Source organism: Heterodontus francisci, chromosome 11, assembly GCF_036365525.1.
Source record: "Heterodontus francisci isolate sHetFra1 chromosome 11, sHetFra1.hap1, whole genome shotgun sequence".
NCBI classification, from domain to species: Eukaryota; Metazoa; Chordata; class Chondrichthyes; order Heterodontiformes; family Heterodontidae; genus Heterodontus; species Heterodontus francisci.
Genome location: NC_090381.1, coordinates 62,731,723 through 62,755,078, shown reverse-complemented (window position 1 = coordinate 62,755,078; position 23,356 = coordinate 62,731,723). Strand labels below are relative to the sequence as shown.

Below are 23,356 nucleotides of genomic sequence, written 5' to 3'. Positions count from 1 at the left end.
GTACCAAGCCTTTAAGCTTGTGTTTTAAAATAACCTCGCAGCTAGGTTTCCATCCAGCCCACCAATCCTCTGTGATTGATAGTGGGCTGCCCGTGGCTCAGCTTTGATTGACAGCTCTCCGATTAAAGTGTACGTCAGGTGGAGGGGGTAGGCGGGACCTTCATCTGATGGGCAGCAGATGCCTGTCTGTAATTGCTCAGACTGTGACTGTAATTGTGAACTGACAGTGGGCTGCCTGGGCAGGGCAAATGCTGATTGGTGGTTTGTGGCAGAGGTGCCCTGAGATTAGTCGCCCCTGCTGTTTTCACGCAGTTCAGGGAGTGAGTGGGAATGGCTGCTGCATGGGGGGAAAGAGAGAGGCCGAGGGGAGGAAGTGGGCCAGTACGCAACCAGAGGCATGGTGCTGAGGGAGCACACTGAGGGTCAGGCAGCCCTTTAAACAAGCACCAGCTGGGGGAGCAGAGGGAGAGAGAGAGGAGAGCAATAGACAGAGAGAGGGGGGAAAGAGGAAAGGGGAGAGAAAGGGACACAGGGAGAGAGTGAGGGAGAGAGATGGACACGGGGGGGGGGGGGTAGGGGGAGGGAGATGGACACAGAGAGGGGAGAGAAAGAGATCAAGATCACTCCTGACGGACGGACATCTATCTGAATTCGCCACATTGCCACATCAGGTGTGTGGGCAGACATTGATTATTCGTGCAAGCAAAAACAATGCCAGGTATCTCACTAAATAGGGAGAAATGTGTTTTAAATCGGACAGTCTTGATTTCATTAAGTTGGCTATCCACTTTTCATACAGATTAATTGTCCCTGATTTCACGGGCTGAGTCAATAATTTTGTCAAATGTCTGTGGTGCAACATGTTGGTGCCTGTCCCTGACCCTGACCCTCACACACTTAGCACTGCTGCAAGGTGCACACTCACATTTCACAGCTTGCAAACATTATCAGCTATTCAGCTGAGGCAGGTGCATTTCCCAAACACATTGTAGCACACGCACTGACACACTTCTCTCTCTTGCAAGACAATGTGGTCCATCGTAGGCAGCAGCAGCAGCTAATTGGCAGGGGACAGTCAAAGCTGCATGTGCTCACCCATGGGGGAGACGATACTGGAAATAATTGGAGCAGCTGTCATTGAGGCAGTGGCCTGTGGCAGGGCCGAAAACATTGAGGATAATGATATATTCCTCCCTAATCCACTGTCTCACATCCAATTTACAAGCTCCAGATGGTATAACCATGTACCTCTTGCTTTTCCCCACTTCCCTCACCCCACCCCTGCCCTTGTGTCTTTATGCTTTCTGATACCCAAGAACTGCTGCCTGGCCAGCCAGTGGTGCAGAGGCTGAAGGTTCTTTTCATAAGAGAAATACAGCACTGAACCAGGCCCTTTGACCCACCGAGTCTGTGCCAACCATCAACCACCCATTTATACTAATCCTACATTAATCCCATATTCCCTCTCGCATCCCCACAATTCTCCTACCACCTACCTACACTAGGGGCAATTTACAATGGCCAATTTACCTATCAACCTGCAAGTCTTTGGCTGTGGGAGAAAACTAGAGCACCCAGCGGAAACACACATGGTCACAGGGAGAACTTGCAAACTCCACACCGGTAGTACCCAGAACTGAACCTGGGTCGCTGGAGCTGTGAGGCTGCGGTGCTAACCACTGTGCAGTCCTAAAGGTCTAGTGGGAAAAAAGACTGATGAGGAAGAGACACCATCACTTGATCAGACACTCAGCCACCAGCTCAGATACTGGCACTGCATGTAATTTAGAGGGTGGCACTCCAGGCAGGTTCTGCACTTGGTGGGCTGGATTTAGTGAGCCCATCACATTTGCAGCACTGGACCAGGAAGTGGGCACTGTCCCCACTCGTCATGTGTTTGGACAACCCACTGCGATTACATGGCGGGTGGCCAACTATAATAATGGAGGTACGGGGCCCGGCCAATTAAGTATCGGGGGTGGGATTCGAGATGCCCAATACAGCGTCAGATAACTCTGGAGAAGGTGTTGGCGTCATATTTAAAGGCCTGCCAGCCCTGCACTCACTCCTGCCTGGTTTAAAAGAGTGCCTTCCTGAGTGTCCTCTGCTGTCCCAAGACCCCTTCTTCTGCCTCCGCTGCCCGAGGACCCCTTTTGCTGCCTCTGCTGCCTGATAGCCAAAGAGCTGAATATGAGCCTGCAGCGACCATGGCTGAAGGAAGACACCACGGTTTAGCAATGCCCCCTTCAAGATTCTCCTCCAAGAAAGGCATGATGCCCTCTTCCTCAGCGATGGCAAGAAGAGGTCCTCCTGCCTGACCAAGCAAGTTTGGACGTTGATCGCAGAGGAGGTTAGCAGCCATGGTGTCACCACCACCGCACCCCCCCCAAACATGGGTACAGTTCTGCAAGAGGGTCAATGACGTCCTTCATTCTGCCAAGGTGACTGCTCCATTCCTCTCTCCTTTTTAGGGTTTTCACGTGGCTATGCAGGAAGGAGCAGAGCATGGGGAGGGAGGCACCACAAAGGCACGGACAAAGCAGGTTAAGCATCATGTGATTCTGATGATGCAGTCATGCATTGTGGCCACAGGCCACCCTCTTTCACATCTCACCCCCATTAACTCCCCTGAGAGCTGATGGGAGGATGAGCTGTATGGGAAACACCAGTCGGGGACGAGGGCCTGCCACAGGCAGAACTGTCATCCTGATCTCTCTGCGAAGTATGACTATCTTCCTCTTTCCACTTGCAGGACAAGACAACTCATAACAGGAGGGAGACAGCGCAGATTGGCTGAGGAATCCCAGAAATTAGGCCTGTATCCACAACTGAGGAGGAGGCACTTGAACTAGTGGGGACCCAGGGTGGCTGCTCAATAGCAGATGGTGAGACTGGAGTCTCCATGCAAGAGAGTGAAGATTAACTCCACCGACATACAATTCACTTCTGGTGACCCACATCACACATTGTTGACATGATGTGATCTGCACATCCTAACCCACACATATTTGTGTTCTCTCATGCAGGTCAGTATCCGCAGGAGACCCAAGTAGAAGGGGGACCTAATTCCACCTCTGAGGAGGATTAGGAGTCAAAGGATGCACCCTCCAATGACTCTCCCACACCCTCCACCAGTGCAGATACTTTCACCTCGGTGGTTTTTTTGTTCGGCTGCAAAATCAAGGTAATAAGCTGGTGAGAGCACCAAACACGTGCCCAAGCAGCTGGCTGAGGCTGAAACAGCTGAGGCCTCTGACAGTGGGAGGACTGTGGGTGGCCAGGCTCATGCTGAGGCCCAGGCTGGTGTCGACAGCACAGGGCACGCTGGAGTTGCAGAGAGAGGTAAGGCAACATTTGACGGAGATGCCAGAGGCTATGCGCAGCCGTGAGTGGACGATGGAGGAGTCTATCCATGCCATGAGTGCTGTCATGTCTCAGGTATGTGAGCACATGGCTTCCTCCATCGAGAGGTTGGCGACCTGCTTGGTGAGCCAGACCCCACAGATGCACACAGACCTGCACACCATCGCCTTGGCCATGAGTTCAATGCGGCAGTGGCAAAGCAAGAGAAGGACGAGGTGCCTGGAGTCTTCTCCAGCTTTTCGCTCTTTGGTGAGCAGGGATCCTCAAGTGAGCCTTGAAAGGAGGAAGAGAGGCTGACCTTCACAGCTGGGGGCTCCCCTCAGGGCGCTCTGAGCCTGGACAGTGGCTCCTCAACCCCTCCACCGGTGAGCCCAGCTCCAGAGGTCATGAGGTCTGAGGAGAGCCCTGCACCTGTGTAGGAAACCCTCAGGCAGCCGGGACCCTCAGGATGGTCACTGAAGTCATCACAGGCCAAGGAGCAGCGTGATCAGCAGCCTGCCTCCAGCCCAACTGCTAACGCAGGAGTCACACCTCGTAGAAGCATTCGAAAACATATAAAGAAAACCATATAGAGACACTTGGGGTTTCAAGGGTATTTGACATTTGTTTTCTCATATAACGTTATTCTGTTTTTGCAATTAACCTTCATTGTGCAGAAGTGATTATTCTATCAGGCATTAATTGTGAGCTGCTGACTTCCCTCTTCCCCCTTAGTGGAATGCCAATGTAGGCACAGCCCTTGTCTGATTAGTGTCTCCCATGGACCAGAGTGTATGGTTCAGCTGGGCGCTAGGCACGGAACACAAATAGAAAGGCGGCGACAGACAGCATGCATTGAGGTGAGTCTTTATTGATTTTATTCTGAGGCCATCATGGTAGCTGGAAGCAGGTAAGTATGAGATTGTCTCTTGCATCTTTGGCCCATTGCTCAATCTGCCTGGCCTCCGGTGCAAAGGGTTCAACATCCAGTGCTGCCTGCTCATCTCCCTCCTCTCATCCTTCTCGTAGGTGGAACACTAGCATTCAATCATGTCCTTATCATGCTAGGCCTCCCCCCTCTGCAGTGCTAGATTGTGCAGAGCACAGCAAACCACTACAATATGCAAGACCCTCACTGGGGCGTACTGCAGGGCTCCACTGGATCAATCAAGGCTGCGGAATCTCATCTTCTGCAGCCCAATTGCCTGCTCGATGGTCATTCAGGAAGAGCCTTAACAAGTTTTTCACCTCTCTTCTGTTGCATTGCGAGGGTTCCTCACAGGCGTCAATAGCTATGTCTTCAATGGGTAGCTCTCGTCCCCGAGAATCCATCCCTGAAGGCGAGCAGAGGGTCTGAAGAGCTGCAGCACCTGAGACTGTTGGAGGTACGTAGGCATCTTGGCTGCTTCCCGAGAAACAGCAGGAAACACTTTCAGTGGTCGTCAACTATTTGAACGTTGATGAAGGTGACTGGCTAGCTGGTCTGTTGGAGCCTGATGGCCACATGCGTGCAATCTATCACACATTGCAGATGAGAGAATCCAGTGATGGCCCTAAATCCGATGGCCCTCTCAGCCTGACTGTCAGGGTCAGTCTGGTAGCGCACATAATCACTGGCCCTCTTGAACAGGGCATTGGTCACTTCTTTGTTGCGGCAATGGGCTGCTGCCTGGGAGATGCCACATATGTCCCCAGTGGATCCTTGGAATGATCCAGACGTGTAAAAGTTAAGTGCCACAGTGATCTTTAAGGCAACAGGCATAGGGTGACCATCAAATCCCATAGGTTGAAACTCAGCCTGCAGCATTGTGCATAGGTTGGTTATGACCTCCCTGGAGATCCATAGTCTTCGCTGACATTGCTGCTCAGAGATTTGAACGTAGCTGAATCGAGTCCTGTATACTCTCTGGTGCAGGTGGGCCCTTCTTCGCATGGCCGGCTGCTGTCACTCTCGTCGTGGAGCTTCATGGGCAGACGCAGCTGCCTCCTGGCCCTCCCTCTGTCGGAGGTGCTGCATCATGCCGTGGAGATCAAAAATGACAGGGTGTATGAGACCCATGCCAGATGATCACTAGGCCTCCAGAAGGCTGTCTTTGCAGACACAGATCTGTTTTGGCTACTTTCTCTTTGCTACTTCGCTCGGTAGACTCACTAATAGCCCTCAGTGTCCACCCTTGCTGATAGCTGACCCTCTCACCCAGCAGTGTGGGCACCCAATACAGCCACCCAAACCCAAGCCCCTCCATACAAACCACCCGAGACCCAGCCCCCCCTTGCAGACCCGATACCAAGCCCACCTGGTATTGCCACCTGAGACCAAGCCCACCCATACAGACTGCACAGCTGTCTGACAATGGCCTACGCTCCCCTCTCTTCTCCTATGCAGTGCTGGTCATGGCTGCCTACCCGTCACGGCACTGAGGTCTCGCCACGGTGCCGCCCGCTTTCAATGGCCGGGATTCCAAAGGCACGTGAGGGCCACCCGTCATCCACTTAATTCCAAGCCCCCCATTGAATCGGTTTCAATTACATGCAAATATATTAAAACTCACTAATCTACGATTTAAAATTGCAGTCCCATCCCGCTTTGGTGCTTTCCCACTGCTGATTAAATCTGGAACTGACTTGTCTGCTGCTATTCTCCAGCCCCCATGCCTCCATTCCTGCTCCAAATGGCCTCACTAAATTCAGTAAGAAGAGTCACTGCGTATGAGTTTGCTGCAGCCAGGTTGGTGGAAAGATTGTGCAGGTAGGTGCCAGCTCCCCGGAGGTCCGGGTCGCACAGGAGTTCTGTTGCAGAGGGCTCTGATAAGGAATTGGATGAGGCTGCATACAGAAAAAGGCTTATGGGCATGCACACAGAAATGCTCGGTGCATTGATTGGCCTGCCAGAAAGCCTGCTGTCACTGTCAAGGAGCATTGAGGAGTCCGGCACCAATTTTACATGCAGATCTTGGAACTCATCCTTTCCAGCTTGCAAGTGGTGGCCAACTCCATGACAGCACTTGTGGACTTGTTAGAACTCAGATAGCCTGCTGGTGAAGGATAGAACTGGAGCCTAGTCTTTATACATTTGCAAGCTTTTATTTACATATCATGCACCTCCAATCAACAACCACACTTTCAGTCTGCTATACATATAAGTACAGATGGGTTCCCAGTTAATGCGCACTACTCCTGAGTACAATTAACCCCCAACTGATACATAATTAACACTGACAATGATGTAACATCTGATGGCTGATGCCTCAGCTTCCACTGCAGCACAAGCAGAAGCTAGCCAATGCCTGAGTGCTGCATTAGAAGCTCAGACTGAGGTCATGAAATCTCAGCTTGTTGCCATGTAGGGTCAGACTGCTGCATTATGGTTGCAGATGCCAGTGCTCAAAGGGGCTTTAACAGTCTTGCAACAGTCCAGCAATCTGGCCTCCAATCTGTGCACAGATAGAAAATTTGACTGAGCATTCAACCACTTCTCCTGCTAGATCTATAACCCAACATCTGTGAAAGCCAATTAAGGTCTGTTGCTTTTAGTTGGCTAATGCAAAGCTAAGTACCAACACCAACAAAGGTTATTGTGTGGATGATCAAGTGTAAAGATTACAGGATTGCAGACAACTGACGTTCCATTCTGTTTTGATTTGCAATTCAATTTCACCTTTAGTGAATTCAATTTAATTGCTAAGGAAATTTCATGATAGAGCTGGTGAGACCAGTATTTCCTGTTAGTTACTGAAACAATCAGTACATTTCCCATAATACACAGAAACCATAGCAAGAAATTGGCCTGTGTGTTGCCAAAACAATTTGTCACATATTTCCTGTCCTCTAAGAACTGGTGTCAATGCCACATTGTGCTGTGAGACTTTTCACAGAAATGATTGTTAAGAGCGTGTAAGGTAAGAAGTTTAAAGTTGTTTTTATGCACGATCTAACAAAATTGAAGCTAATATTGTAACAGTAGCTGTTACTAGAAATGCTCATCCAGACTTTGCAATTGTTGCTGACTATGGTATTGCATAAACACTGGAATGAAAATTAGAGTCTTGCGTATGTCTGAAGAAAAAGATTAAATGTGGAAGTTAAAACATACAATTTGCTTAAAACAGTAAAAATGTAATTTAACATTTACTAAAAATTTTGGGAAGAATGAGGAGAGACAATATAAACTAAATGGTGCAATTTTAAAGCGGCTGTAGGAACAGAGAGACCTGGGGATTTACATACATAGATCTTTGAAGGAGACAAGACAAACGCTTTTTTTTTTAAAAAGGCATATCGGATATCAATAGAGGCAGAGAGTACAAAAACAAAGATGTTATACTAAACCTTTATAATTCATTGGTTAGGCATCACCCGGAGAATTGTGTCTGATTGTAGGCACTACGCTTTAGAAATTTCTAGTAATAGCTACTGTTAGGAAGGATGTCAAGGCCTTGGTGGGGGTGCAAAGGAGACTTACCAGAATGATACCAGGGATGAGAAACCTCAATTACTTGGAAATCCCAGAGAAACTGGGATTGTTCTCTTTAAAGCAGAGAAGGTTTAAAGGGAGATTTAACTGAGGTGTTCAAAATTATGAGGGATATTGATAGAGTAAATAAGGTAGGAGGGTTGGCAACCAGAGGGCGGACTTAAGATAATTGGCAAAAGAATCAGAAGAGAGATGGGGGTACATCTTATGCTGTGAGATTTTATGATCTGGAATGCACTGCCGAAAAGGGTGGATGAAGCAGATTCAGTGGGCTGGATTTTATAAGCTCGCCGCCGATATTCAGCATGGCAGCTCATTTAAATCAGCGGGGCGGACCGCCCACGCCGATGACGTGGAGGGGGCAGGCTGTCTGTCTCTGGCAATGGCGTCAGGCACCATTGCGCAGGCGCCAACGTTATTTTTAAAGGGCTACAAACCCTTTCATTTATCTTAAATTTTTAAAGAGATTATGATGTAAAATTTATTCGAACAAGTTAAATAAACATTTCTGGCCCCTCTCCCAGCCCCCCAATAACCATACAATTAATTCCTTGCCCTCTCCTCCGCAAAATACTTAGCTTGTGCACCTGACCTCCACCCCCGCACAGATCATAAACTGTGAACTTTACCCCTTCCCACCATCCTGTAAACCAGTCAGGTGAATTTGACCCCATTCCCGCCCCCCCCCCCCCCCCCCCCATCTCCCGCAATGAAACACTTATCTGCTTCCCCCTCCCCACCAGTGTTACACCTTAGATAACTGGATGGGGTTCTGAAGGCGCGGAAGTGCCGGCCACCGGCAGCAATGTAGCTCCGGGACAGACAGCAGGAGCGGGTAAATAAGTCATTCATTTATTTAAATAAATTAACATATGTAAATTTGGGTCCCGTCGCCAAGCGGCAGGGGGGCTGCCACAGGGCCTCACCACCACCGGCAATATTGGGCCTGCCCTTCCCAGCAGTGAGGCCCATGGCGAGGCATTCTCCGGACCCTCTCCCTGCCGTCATGACCCCCGACGTCAGGGGGACTGTAAAATCCAGCCTAGTAGTAACTTTCAAGAGGGAATTGGATATATGGTTTAAGAGGAAAGATATGCAAGGCTGTGGGGAAAGAGCAGGTGAGTGGGACTGATTGTTATGGATATGGAACGTTCTATCTGTAAAGCTAAGTCTCCAAAATGACTCCAGACTCCATGAAGTCTCATGGCATTATGCCGAACATGGGCAAGGAAATCTCCTGCTTACCACCTACTGCTCGCCCTCAGCGGATGAATCACTGTTCCTCCATGTTAAACATTGGCATGGACTTGATGGACGGAATAGCCTCCTTCTGTGCGCAGTGTCTCCATGACTTGGAAGAAGCACTGACAGTAGCAAGGGCACAGAATGTACTCAGGTACGTTCGTCACCAAGAGTGTCTTGGTAGCACCATTAGTGACCAAGCTGGCCAAGTCCTGAAGGACATATGTGCCAGACTGGGCCTGCAGCAGGTGGTGAGAGAACCAAGACAAGGGAAAAGCCTCACTCTCACCAATTTACCTGTTGCAAATGCATCTATGACCCATGGCAGTATTGGTAGGAGTGACCGCCACACAATCCTTGTGGAGACAATGTCCTATCTCCACACTGAGGTTGTTGTCATCGTGTTGTGTGTCACTGCCACCATGAGAAATGGGATAGATTCTGAACAGATCGAGCAGCTCAAAACTGGGTATCCATGAGGGCTGTGGGCCATCAGTAGCAGCAGAATTGTATTCTGCATATCCATCACTCTACCATTACCGTCAAGCTAGGGGATCAACAATGTTCAATGAACAGCATGCCAGGAGCAGCACCAGGTATACCTAAAAATGAGGTGTCAACCTGCTGAAACTACAAAACAGGACTAATGCATGTTAAATAGTGGAAGCAGCATGCAATAGACAGAGCAAAGCAATTCCACAACCAACAGATCAGATCAAAGCTCTGCAGTCCTGCCACATCCATTTGTGAATGATGGTGGACAATTCAATAACTAGCTGGAGGAAGAGGCTCCACAAACATTCCCATCCTCAACGATGGTGGAGCCCAGCATGTCAGTACAAGAGATAAGGCTGAAGTATTTGCAACCATCTTCAGCCAGAAGTGCCGAGTGAATAATGCATCTCGGCCTCCTCCTAAGGTTCCCACCATTACAGATGCCAATCTTCAGCCTGTTTGATTCATTCCATGTGATATTAAGAAACGTCTGAAGGCACTGGATACAGCAAAAGCTATGGGCTCTGACAATATCCTGGCTATAGTACTGAAGACCTGTGCTCCAGAACTAACCACCCCCCTAGCCAAGCTGTTCCAGTACTGCTACATCACTGGCATCTACCCAGCAATGTGGAAAATTGCTGAGGTATGTCCTGTCCACAAAAAGCAGGATAAATCCAATCCAGTCAATTACCACCCCATCAGTCTGATCTCAATCATTAGCAAAGTGATGGAAGGGGTCGTCGAAAGTGCTATCAATAACCTGCCCGCTGGTGCTCACCTTGGGTTCTGCCAGAGCCACTCAACTCCAGACCTCATTACAGCCTTGGTCCTAACATGGACAAAAGAGCTGAATTCCACAGGTGAGGTGAGAGTGACATCAAGGCAGCACTTAACCGACTGGAATTAAGGAGCCCTAGTAAAATTGAAGTCAGTGGAATCAGAGAAAATTCTCCACTGGTTGGAGTCATACCTAGCTCAAAGGAAGATGGTTGAGGTTGTTGAAAGCCAATCATCTCAGCCCAAGACATGCTGCAGAAGTTCCTCATGGTAATATCCTAGGCCCAACCATTTTCAGCTGCTTCATCAATGACCTTTCTTTCAATATACAGTCAGAAAAGAGGATGTTCGCTAATGTTTACAAAGTGTTTAGTACCATTCGCGACTCCTCAGATGCTGAATCAGGCTGTGCCTACATGTGGCAAGACCTAGAAAACATTCAGGCTTCAGCTGATAAGTGGCAAGTAACATTCACATCACACAAGTGCCAGGCAATGGCTATCTCCAACAAGAGAGAATCTAACCATCTCCCCTCAATTTTCAATAGCATTACCGTTGCTGAATCCCCACTATTAACATCCTGGGGGTTACCATTGACCAGAAACAGAACTGGACCAGCCACATAAATGCTGTGGCTACAAGAGCAGGTCAGAGACTAGGAATTCTATGGTGAGTAACTCACCTCCTGACTCCCCAAAGCTTGTCCACCATCTACAAAGCACAAGTCAGGTGTTTAATGGAATTCTCTCCACTTACCTGGATGAGTGCAACTCCAATAACACTCAGGAAGCTCGACACCATCCAGGACAAAGCAGTCCGCTTGATTGGCACTCCATTTACCACCGTAAACTTTCACTCCCTCCACCACCGGTGCACACTGGCAGCCATATGCACCATCTACTAGATGCACTGCAGCAATTCGCCAAGCCTCTTTCAGCAGCACCTTACAAACCTGCGACCTCTACCACCTAGAAGGACAAGGGCAAGAGATGCATGGGAACATCACCACTTGCCACCAAGCCACACACCATCCTGATTTGGAACCATATTGCTGTTTTTTCACTGTTATTGGGTCATAAGCCTGGACCTCCCTCCCTATTAGCACTGTGGGTGTACCTACACCACATGGACTACAATGGTTCAAGAAGGTGGCTCACCACCACCTTCTCAAGGGCAATTAGGCTTGGGAAACAAATGTTGGCCTTGCCAGTGCGCTCACATCCCATGAATGAATAAAAAAATGTGGATTCCACAAATAATTTTAAAAGGGAGTTGACCAGCTACTGATTATGGGCAAAAAGCAGTAATGTGGGACTAAACAAGACTTTAAAAGAGCCAACATAGGAATGTCGAGATAGATGGACTCATTTTGTGCTGTACCTTTCTATGATCTATGATACTATGAATTGAATAGTTCTTTCAAAGAGCTGACACAGGCACCATGTGCCAAATAGCCTTCTCCTGTGCTGTATGGTATTGTTTCTATGAACAAGAAAATTAGTTCAAGACAATGCGAGCATCAGTAATTGTTAGAAAGTGAGTCGAAATTATGTGGCATTATGTTCCAAATTTTGGGCTTTTTTGTTTATACTCATTCAATGAAAGAAAATACCTAATGTGCTAGCAGCTTGAGGCAAATTGTACAGCAACTGCAAAAAAAAATGTATCTCTATATAAATTTTGAAAAGTTAATTTATTGGAGGAGGAAATTATAATTTAGCTCTGTACAGTCGCTGTAATTCTTCCCTTCATTTAATTTTTTTTTAAATGTATAATTATTTTTACCCAGTTATTATTTCTGTTATGAATATTGACCTGCTCGACTTCAGAGAAGTTGGACTGTGTGGTCTATTGGAACTGCAGAATATTGCAACCATCAATCGTATTGGCAGTGCAAAGTTATCAGAAAAGTAACCTCCATATTATGAAAAGTATGTGCAGATTGCAAGGATATTAATTATGAGAATTATTAGATTTTTATCAATAGCATTTTCAGCTAGCTGAATTTTAGAAAAGAAAGAATCAGTGAGGAAATGATGCAGAATTACAGTTAAAGGAATATCATGTGGGATAGGGCCTAAAACACGAGTCAATAAAAAAGTCAAAAGCCGCACAAGAAAGAAATGGCTGAAATTTAGTCTAACTTGAATAAGTATTTCTATTTTCTACTTCTGAAACCAAAATAGGGCAAGGCAGTTTTTTTTTAACATTTTGATCATTTCGTTAACTGGGACATAACAGTAAAATAATTGGCAGGCGAGCAAGCAGTCAGAAGAGGGAACATACTATATATTTTAAGTGGAACACTTAGTCTGTGCTAAGGGATTACTGTGGATCGATCTATGAAATAATGAGCTTGATGCTTGGATGCAGTAATTAAAAAAGGTAAATTAGTTACTGGCTTGTATAGTCAGAAGGACAGACTAAAAATCAAAAGCGGCTACACTGTTGCATAGAAAAGCATTTATCAGAACCCATCGTAAGTACTGTCCACAGTTTTTATCTAATCACAGCAAGTATATTGTTGCCCAAGAGATGATACAGAGGCAATCATCCAAAAAATTCCAGGTATTAAGAATGGGTAGGTTAAAAAACTCAAATTTGCTCTTTGGATTAAATCAATTAACATTTTCAAAATTAAAGATGGGGTAAATCCAGACAATAGCAAAAGACTTGAATAGTACCAAGTTAAAATTAGGAAGTTAGGAATATGAAAAGAAACCATTCTTATTAAATGATCACTATCTTCTAAGGCAGCACAATTGATTTTCCACTGTGATTCAAATTGCAATTTAATATATGGACTAGCCTTCCTCGTTGCTAATTCTGTGCCATTCTTAGGATTGACCCTGACCATTGAATTTCTAAAGCTGTCGTCCTGTTGTAATCAGCTTTCTTGAATATCCAAACTTCAAAGAAAGCACAGGCTTTCTCTATTCACAATTTAAATACAAATATAATTTAAATATAGCTACAGATGTGGTGAATTCTTTAGTGCTGTTCACTTGAAGACTGTGGCTTCATCTGGTTAGGTGGAATTATTAAATAGACTATACACTATTGGTCAAAATTAAATAGATTAATCATCTGAGCATGGAAAGAGAATTTCAAACTAAAACTCTATCATGATTAAGAGTTATATGATCATATTATTGCACTTTAAAATGAAAACATTAAAATTAAACATTTCCCAATTTTATCTCAGAATGCTCGATCATATGTTGAAAGTTGTGTAGGACTCAAATATTCAGAATAAACATGAGCAAACCTTTCACTTTTTATTTCTTAAAGCAAATGTTTATATCTGGTCTTTTCACTTTTTAAAGGATTTTACTGGAGCTTGGATTTCTCAAATTCTTTGACAAAGTCTACATGCACGTCACAATGGATATGAATGACACAACAAGGTAAATCACACAAAAAATGTTAAAGCATGAAAAGTAATAGCTAAAAACAGAGTACTGAATATCATAGGATATGGGAGGGAGGAGGAGAGAATTTGAGAAGGATAGCCCAGCGTTCTGGGGGGAAAAAAGGCAAATTTTGATCTTTCATTATTGGAAACCTTCACTATGAAATAGCATCACTGGTGCCGCTGCTACGGAACCCCTGAAGTCAGAGGGAATTTCTTAACGACCTCCTGTCCGCCCCCGGTAACATGGCCTCTCTCCTCCAGTGCACCTCCATGACCAAGGCCTCCAGCACTTCATCCGTGAATCTGGGAGCTTTCTCTCTGACCTGGTTCTCCATTTACAACAGCCTCCTTTCATTCAGTGTAGCTCCATTTTAAGAAGGGTAGATTGTTTTTTAGAGCAGGAGGTTATCTGAATCATTTGCCAATCTTGCCCGCTATTAGGCCCCCGATTGAATGTTCGTCCAGCCAGAGGCACAGGTTGCACTCGGCTGCGTGATGAAATCGTAGAAGTGAGGAGGCAACACAAAGTTTGCATGCTGCCTGCCTCACTGGATCTGGTCGCAGACAGATTGCGAATGGCGACCCCCTCGCATGGACAGAAATGAACAAGTGTTTAGACTAGGAGTTATATTTGCTCTCAACAAGATGTGTGGGTTAAATTATTACTCCTCTTTTTTACTCAATTTACTGAATGGAGATATTTTTTAAGTCTGTTTCCTGGTAGACAGCATCACTGGCAGAAATGCACTTTGGGAATTTCAGTGCACTACCCACAAATTTCCAACTATTCATTCCAATAATCAGAGAATTGTGGATAGTGCACACCTTGGGCTGGATTTAATAGGCCCCCAAGAGATTGGCTAGAAGGTGGGGGGACCCCATATAATTACAATGGGAGGCGGGGCACGGATAGCCCGTCACCTTCCCATCACACCACTATTAAGTTGGTGGCGGGATAGGCCGACAATGGCCTTCCCACCCAGAGGCCTATTGAGGCCCTTAATAGTTCTATTATCAGTCAGTTAACGGCGTCTTGCTGCCACTGCTGGAATTAAGCCAGAGGGAGGGGGCGGAGGGGGGGGAGTGGGGTGGGGGTGGTTGGAAGAAGTGCCTCCGTCACGCAGGGAGGTTGCCAAGTAAAATGAAGCGACCTCCCTGCGGGCTGGGGGTGAAACTCTCCTCCATGGAAATCTGTGGCCCATGGAGGACCCCTGACGGAAAACAACCCACCTTACTGAACCCTCGCCCCCTACACTCAATCCCCACCCTCCCTTTCCCCATCGCGGGGGCCTGAAATAGTGGAAGTGAGGAGGCAACACAAAGTTTGAATGTGGTCTGCCTCACCGGATCTGGTTGCAGACAGATTGCGATTGGTGAGCCCCTAGCATGAAGATGGGTATAAAAAAAGGTTTAGCCCCAGAGTTTTATTTGCTCTCCAAGATGTGTGGGTTCAATTATCTCTCTTTTCTTGTACTTACAGAAATGCCTAAATTTACTCAATGGAGATATTTTTTAAGTCTACTTCCTGGTAGATGTCATCACTCGCCAGGAATGAACCCGCCTCACTTACCTTGTGCTGGGCCTGGTTCCAAGGCCTCCTGCATTACTGGCAGTCAACACCACTCCCAGTGGCACTGCTGTTACTACTGAACTGCTGGCTGTCTGATTGGCCAGCAGCTCTTGGACTTGGCATCCCTGTTGTTAAAGGGATGGAGATCCCAGCGCTAGGCAGTTAATTGCCTGGGTGCCATTAAATAGAACCAGGTGGACTCTGAATGGAAATGGGCCAGGGTGGTTTTCTCACCACCTTTTTGGCCTGGCGCCGGGAGCCCCACTGACTCCACTAAATCCAGCCCTTCAGTTTCTTATATACACTTCCAGCAGGTGAGGCTCCCAGTCAGTAGTGCAGACTGGTAACATTAGCACAAGTGCATTTAGTTAGAGCCTTTTTGTATGACTAATGTACAATAGAGTGATAAATAAGAATGTACCCACAGTAAATCTGCTGATTCACCTGGTAACCCTCTTAATAGGCCCTTACACGCTCTAGCAGATAGTCAGTGCCTCAGAGCAGCTGTGACCTGTGCAAATTTTAGTGCTAATTTTTGGAGTAAGCAGAACTTTAAAAGCCTGCTTCACATGGTGTGAGGAGATAGCAAAATGCAGATCAAAAAGGAAGTACTAAACAGAGTCTCCAACAGATGTAAGTAGCAATCATATAGAAGGTAAATTTGAATCCCTGATTTTAACCCATCCTGCCCAGCAAGAACAGGCAGAATGGAGCAGAAAATTAGATCAGTTGTGTGTAAATCGGGCATCCATTCCAAACCCGCCCCATTCTTGCTGGCTTAGTTTAAAATTGGTAGTGTGGTGCCTACAACTCATCACACTTGGAAGGATTTGAAGGTGTCTAACTTCAAGACAGTGCCAAGGGAAGCAATGAGGATCATTGTCAATTATCTCAAGTTGCTTTCAACGCTTTACACTATATAATCTACCAAGCAGCAGCATAGCCATTGGCGTCACTGATTCAATTTATGGCTTCATACTTATGGGCCATTAAAGAAACAGAAGATTCTTTACAAGCATGAACTGGTGAGTAAATCACATAGCATTGTACAAGGCATCACTAGCTAGTCTAGATAGACTTGCAGTTTCTACCACTAGGCAAGGGTTTTCTGCTTGCCAGATATCTATGGACCTTCTTCAATGGAAATAGAAATCAAAAGTATGTAAAATGGCCTGCCGACTCGCTATCACCCATCTTACACTATTGTGCAAGGTCAAGGTATACCTCGTGATGTATAAATCCTGAGTAAATTTACACCTTTCAGTTTAATTGGTTCTTAATAAGCAGTAAAACATCAATATGTGGTCAGCATTAATGTGCATCACCTGTTTACAATTTGAGGAGGTGTAGACAAATAGTGCTCACTTTATTAGTGCCAACTACCAAAATGACTATACCTTAAATGTGTGAACTAGCTCAAAGCAAATTAAACCCTACGGTATAAAAGTTTTGTTGCAATTCTCCCTAAACTCTCAGGTTATTCAACACAATATTGATAAATAAGTGAATTGAGTTACAGTCAGTCACTATCATAGCTTTGAAGTGTTGACAGTTTTCCGATTAAAGCAACAATTTCAAAGAAAAGGGAAAGCATGGATTTTTCTTGAGATGTTTGAGTTACCTGACTGGCAATGAATTTTAAAGAGACTTAAATGCTTGTTTTTCTTCAAATAAATGCAAAAATGTTATTTTCACAGACATGGGAGTGAGTTTTTTAAGGCAGCTCACACAAATGACACCATCAGCATGAAAGCCTTATTGACAAGTGAAGATTTTGACCCTTACGTTCGAGGTACTTACTCAAAGAATTAGAAGTTTGATTTCTCTTGACTTTGTACCATTAATTTTGCTTTTTCTTCCCTCACCATTTACCAAGTCAAGAAGCTGATGACATAGCCATCTGTGGATGTCTGCCAGTGGCATTCTCTTTGTGTCTCAGAACAGGTGCATGAGTGTAGTCTGGGTTAATGGATCCATGTATAGCTCTTCAATTCTGCCCCAGACATGCCTCATCTCTGGCACTTTAACCTGAAGTTTCAACTGAGATGACAAGCTGACTTTATAGAGAATCATGGAAAACATGTTCCATCACTTTGCCCTACAGATTTGACATGGTTCAACCTCTGTCCTTTCTTATTTATATTTCCTTGCAGCAATCACCAATCAAGGTGCAACCTCTTTCAGACAGATAATTGGGTTGTCTGGCCTACGCTCTACAATCACACAAAATGTTTGCTTCTTTCACATAGGAACTTCATTAATTTGAGCTGTGTACTTAGTAGCTTGAACAAGAATGAGAAGGAAAGAAAGTTAAACTTCCCAGTGATGTAACTTAAACTCATGAAAGTGACAAATGTCCAATGGTGTGATATTTTAAGAGGAAAAATACATTAATGATGGAAGTTCACCAACAATACAATTTGTGGACAGAAGATAAACTTACCATGACGAATACCCCATAATGAATATAGAAAACCTTCCCCTGGTGCCATATATTCTGGTTGGATCAACACACATCGGATTAATCTCATCAACAATAACTACAGCTCTAGGTATATCTATCTGGCAATGACTGAGGGGAATTGCCTTGTATGGTTAGGATCAGCACAGAGACATTGCAGAGCTGTACTGTCTGCTGTGAGGACATCTACATAGGGCATTGTTAATGGCTGCCTCAACAGTTATACCTGTAATTTTCTCTGAGGCTAGAATATAGTCTGCAAATCTTGATTTATCAAACAAGTGACTGCAGAATTGTTCAGAAAGGCCAGTGTTTGCAGCCCCTTTCCTGGTAAATAATCCCCATCTCAAACAAGAGAGAATCTAAACTTCCTTGACATTCAATGGCCATCACTGAAACACCCACCATCTAAATCCTGGGGTCACCATTGACCAGACCTCAACTGGACCAGCTACATAAATGCCACAGTTACTAGAGCAGATTAGAGCCTGGGCATTGTATGGTTAGTGGCTCACCTCCTGACTCCCTAAAGCCTCTCCATCATCTGCAAGGCACAGTCAGGAGTGATGGAATACTCCCCAACAATACTCAAGAGGTTTGACACTATCCAGGACAAAGCAGATCAGCAACCCATCCATCTTCTTAAACATCCATTCACTCCAACAGTGGTGCATTGTGACTGCAGTGTGTACCGAAGACAAGATGCACTCTAGCAACTTGCCAAGTCTTCTATGACAGCATCGCCCAAAACCATGACCTCCACCACCTAGGACAAGTGCAGCAGCTGCATAGAAACACCATCACCTCCAAGATCCTGTCCAAATCACACACCATCCAGACTTGGACGTATATATTGGTGTTCCTTGATTGTCACATGGTTAGAATCCTGGAACTCTACATGTAACAGCATTGTGGAAGTCCCTTCACCACATGGACTGCAGTGGTTCAAGAAGAAGGCTCACCATCACCTTCTCAAGGGCAACTTGTGACAGGCAATATATGCTGATCCTGCTAGTGACGTCCACATCTCCAGAATGAATTTTTAAAAATAGGGACAGTAGCTTTGCACATCTCTGCAAATTGATTTAACTGCTAGATTCCCTAAAACCTAAGAGATCTTTGAGGATATCGATGTATTTGTTCAGACTTAATAAAGGTTTAAAGTTAGAAAAGGTTTTTGTTAAGTGAATATGGAAAGTCTGTTTTCAGTGGGTGGCTAAGCACTCACAAGGGGTTATCAGGTTGAAATTGTTACTGAGGGGAGAGGTTAGGAATATTTTGTTTACACAGAGAATTCTTACAGCACAGATTTCTTTGCCATATGGAGGAGTTGAGGTGAAAACCATTGCATCTTTTAAGGGAAGAGAAGTTAAACATTTGATGTAGTGGAAGATGCAAAGCTACAGAGATAGCAGAGCAGTGAAATAGTTCTGGAATACACAAGGCAAAAGCTAGCATAGACACAGTAGGCTGAACTCTCTCATTTGTTGTTAACTTCACTGGCTCTAATTGTCTTGGTATTCTTCTCTGCATTTGTTCTGAAACTAATATTCAAAAATATAATTTAAAGGGAATTTAGAAGAAACAATACTACATTCAGCATTGTTCAATGGCAATAAGGAAATTGCAGCGTTAATTTTGGATAAGATACCATCACTAATCAATGAACCAATGACGTCTGAAATGTACAGAGGTAAGATACATTATGTCCGTTGTTTATTAGGTTTCAGAGTAAACAACACAGAAGCATTAATTTACTTAATTCAGAAGTGCTGTAAATACATTCACATTATTATTTTTTAAATGTTTTATGAAACACCTTGGGCAGGATTTTTCCCTCAGTGGACAGGAGCCGTCCACTGACTAAAAAGTCGGTGGCGAACCCGCTTCCGCCTGACCTGGGGATCCGACTCACATTTTGCGGTTCCCTGGCCTTTAACTGTTCTGAGGTGGGACTTCCACGCACTTGAGGCAGGAAGTCATGCCTAATGGAGCTGCCGGCCAATCAGCAAGCCAGCAACTCTTAGTCCCAGCACCACCACCGGGAGCGGTGGCCACTGCTGGAAATGCAACCCAGATTCACGAAGCTGATGTCGAGGAGCCCCGGAAACAAGGTAAGGTGATCGGTCAGGCCCCGGCGAGGCAGGTGTGCTTGATTGGGGTGACAGTGGGGGGGCGTGTTGAGTGTTGGGGGTGGGGGTGGTTGGGGCAGTGGGGGCGGCCCTCTTTCGGGCACAGGGTGCCCGATCATGAGGGCTACCACCAGGCCATTTCTCAGGTGGCTTTTCTCGGGCCTGGGCCGCCCATTTGCCATGGGTAAAATCCCCGTAGCAGTGGGCGAAGGCTGTCAAGTTGCCGTTAACTGGCCACTTAAGGACCTTGATTGTCCTGGGGTGGGCGGGCTGTTTTTCGCCGCTGCCGCCCTGCGTAAAGCGGCGGCAGAGGCGGGAGTGGGTCGGGAAGGGTCACCGAGCCTCCTGCTCCATGTTACGCATCACCCCCAACCCCCACCACATTCCCACTCTTTGGGGGGCGGAGGGGGGCATAAAATTCCGGCCCTAGTAAAATTACTGTTCTGGGATCAATGAATATACAAGTAATCAGCAACATTGCACAAACAGCTTTATAAAAAAGTTGTTATCTGTCAATAAAGACTTTAATGAATGTTGTATGGTATTATAGTGCACTTAAGCCTTTAAATATATGACTGTTACCAATACTAAATCTTCACTACCTTTATTTTTGTAATGCTTCCTTTCTCTCATCATCCATTATAGAAACATAGAAAATAGGAGCAGGAGTAGGTCATTCAGTCCTTCGGTCCTGCTCCACCATTCAAAAAAGATCATGGCTAATCATCTAATTCAGTACCCTGTTCCCGCTTTCTCCCCATATCCCTTGATCCCTTTGGCATTAAGAAATATATCTATCTCCTTCTTGACCATATTTAATGATTTGGCCTCCACTGCCTTCTGCGGTAGAGAATTCCACAGTTTCACCACCCTCTGTGAAAAAATTTCTCCTCATCTCGGTTCTAAATGGCATACCCCTTATCCTGAGACTGTAACCCTTGGTTCTGGACTCCCCGGCCATCGGGAACATCCTCCCTGCATCTAGCCTGTCTAGTCCTGTTAGAATGTTGTAGGTGTCTATGAGATCCCCTCTCATTCTTCTAAACTCTAGTGAATATAGGCCTAGTTGACCCAGTCTCTCATACGTCAATCCTGCCATCCCAGGAATCAGCCTAGTAAATCTTCTTTGCACTCCCTCCATGCCAAGAAGATCCTTACTCAGATTAGGAGACCAAAACTGCACACATTACTCCAGATGTGGTCTGACCAAGGCCCTGTATAACTGCAGTAAGACATCCTTGCTCCTGTACTCAAATCCTCTTGCAATGAAGGCCAACATACCATTCACCTTCCTAACTGCTTGCTGCACCTGAATGCTTGCATTCAGCGACTGGTGGACAAGGAAACCCAGGTCTCGTTGCACCTCCCTCTTTCCTAATCAATCTCCATTCAGGGAATAATCTGCCTTTCTGTTTTTACAACCAAGGTGGATAACCTCACATTTATCCACGTTATACTGCATCTGCCATGCATTTGCCCACTCACCCAACTTGTCCAAATCACATTGGAGCCTCTTTGCATACTCCTCACTGCTCACATTCCCCCCCAAATTTGTGTCGTCTGCAAACTTGGAAATGTTACATTTATTCTGCAGGTGTCCAAATAAGTATGTTTGAAAGACCAAACAAGAATCGCTGGTAATGTGTAAAATGGCATCATCAATTATTTGAAGCATAACAACCAAGTGGGACCAGCAGGGAATGGTAGCCTGGTAATTATAATCCAAAATCTTAAATTCTCAGCTGGTAATCTGCAATTTGAGTTCCAGGCTCAGTAATATTCAAATAGACTCAACTAGGAAGGAAAGCAAGGGTGGGGGTGCTGGGAAGAATGGTGTTGTGGTTGCCTTCCTGGTCATCAGAAAGATGCTGCAGATTGAGAGGAATCTATCCAACACTGTTGTAAATCAGCTGAGTGGATAATCCAAAAGTTAACATTGGCAGTATCCAGTGAGTTGTCTGTGAGCAAGACACTGCATCCTTTTTAAGTGAGAAGAACATCCTTGAAATACCACATGAAATGGAGGGCAGAAAATGTTAGGGAAACATAAAAAGAGTAAGGCTACTTTAGTACACTATATAGTGGTCTTATTCTGCTTCGACCAAAGAACTATTTTTAGTATCACTTTTTATTTTTTTTTCAATCTATAGGTGAAACACCCTTGCACATTGCTGTTCTGAAACAAGATGTGGAAATGGTTAAGGAACTGTTGAATCGAGGTGCTGATGTGGTAAATGCTCGTGCAACTGGTTCCTGCTTTGTCCCAGGAGAGGAATGTCAGTGTTACTATGGTAAGGTTTTGTTTTTGTTCTGAGAGGTAAGATGAGATAAATTGTTGAAGCACTATTGTGGATTGCTAAAAGTTGAGGATTCTTATGTATATGTAACACAATTATCTAGTTGTTCATGTTTTAAAACATCCTCAGTAACCAGACAGCTTGACTCTGATTGGTCAAGGCATTGCCCTGAGGAATGAACCAGCAAATAGTTGTCACTTATTTTGTTCAGCTGAAACAGGCGCAATGTTTGTACATATTGTTTCTGTTCTGCAAAGAACAGGGCCCTGTGTATTAATATATGTATAATATGTACAAAATAAGAAACAGCCATTCATTGGTTCATTCTTCAAGGCACTGCCTTGACCAGAGTCAGTTGCCTGGTTTAAAATTCAAACAAAGCTTGGCAGTTAACTGCCAGTCACCGTAAACTGGTGCATTCTCCATAGCAATGCCTCTACCAATCAGAGTTCACTTACCAACCAATCAGCACTCTCTTCTCATGCAGTATAAGTTGTTGTTTTCCCTTACATTGGTTATTCTTGCCATTGTCCTGATGAGTGCAAGATGAAAAGCTTCAACAACATGTCTCCATTTTCAGCAATTATTAAAATATATGGCTTGTGAAATATGTTTTCAATTTCCTTTAGATATGTTTCAAATCTCGAAATAAATTTTCTTTTAATGTCATACAGTTTGATGTTTGCCATTTTTGAGTTGCTCAATAAACTAACAGTCATTTTCAGTAACCTCTTCAGGGAACTCACGTTAGCTTTACATAAGAACGTAACTAATGTTGAATGCTATTTTTTGAAGTAATATTAAAATATAGGTACCTTAAGATTTGAAGAATGCTGTACATCTGAAAACCAATCATCAATGTTACCACTTTTTGATTGAAAACAATCTCAAGTGCATTAATAGGAAAGTGACCATATGACTCATAGAATCATAGAAGGGTTACAGCACAGAAGGAGGCCATTCAGCCCATTGTGTCCATGCTGGCTGTCTGCAAGAGCAGCTCAGCTAGTCCCATCCCCCTGCCCTTTCCCCATAGCTCTGCAATTTTTCTCTCTTCTGGTGCTTATCCAATTCCAGATTTGAAAGCCACCATTGAATCTGCCTCCATCACTCTGTCAGGCACAGCATTCCAGATCCTAACACTCCCT

General features: G+C 45.1%; 1 protein-coding gene across 1 annotated transcript in view; it reads left to right on the top strand.

Annotated features, from left to right (window-relative positions):
- Positions 1-13,705: 13,705 nt before the first annotated feature.
- LOC137375278 (transient receptor potential cation channel subfamily V member 6-like) overlaps positions 13,706-23,356 on the top strand; it is a 48,406-nt gene continuing 38,755 nt past the window's right edge. Inside the window, exons 1-4 of the mRNA XM_068042197.1 lie at positions 13,706-13,740; positions 17,016-17,110; positions 19,350-19,472; positions 22,062-22,202. Of these exons, the coding sequence (XP_067898298.1) occupies positions 13,706-13,740; positions 17,016-17,110; positions 19,350-19,472; positions 22,062-22,202 (394 nt within the window). The remainder of the gene's footprint in view (positions 13,741-17,015; positions 17,111-19,349; positions 19,473-22,061; positions 22,203-23,356) is intronic.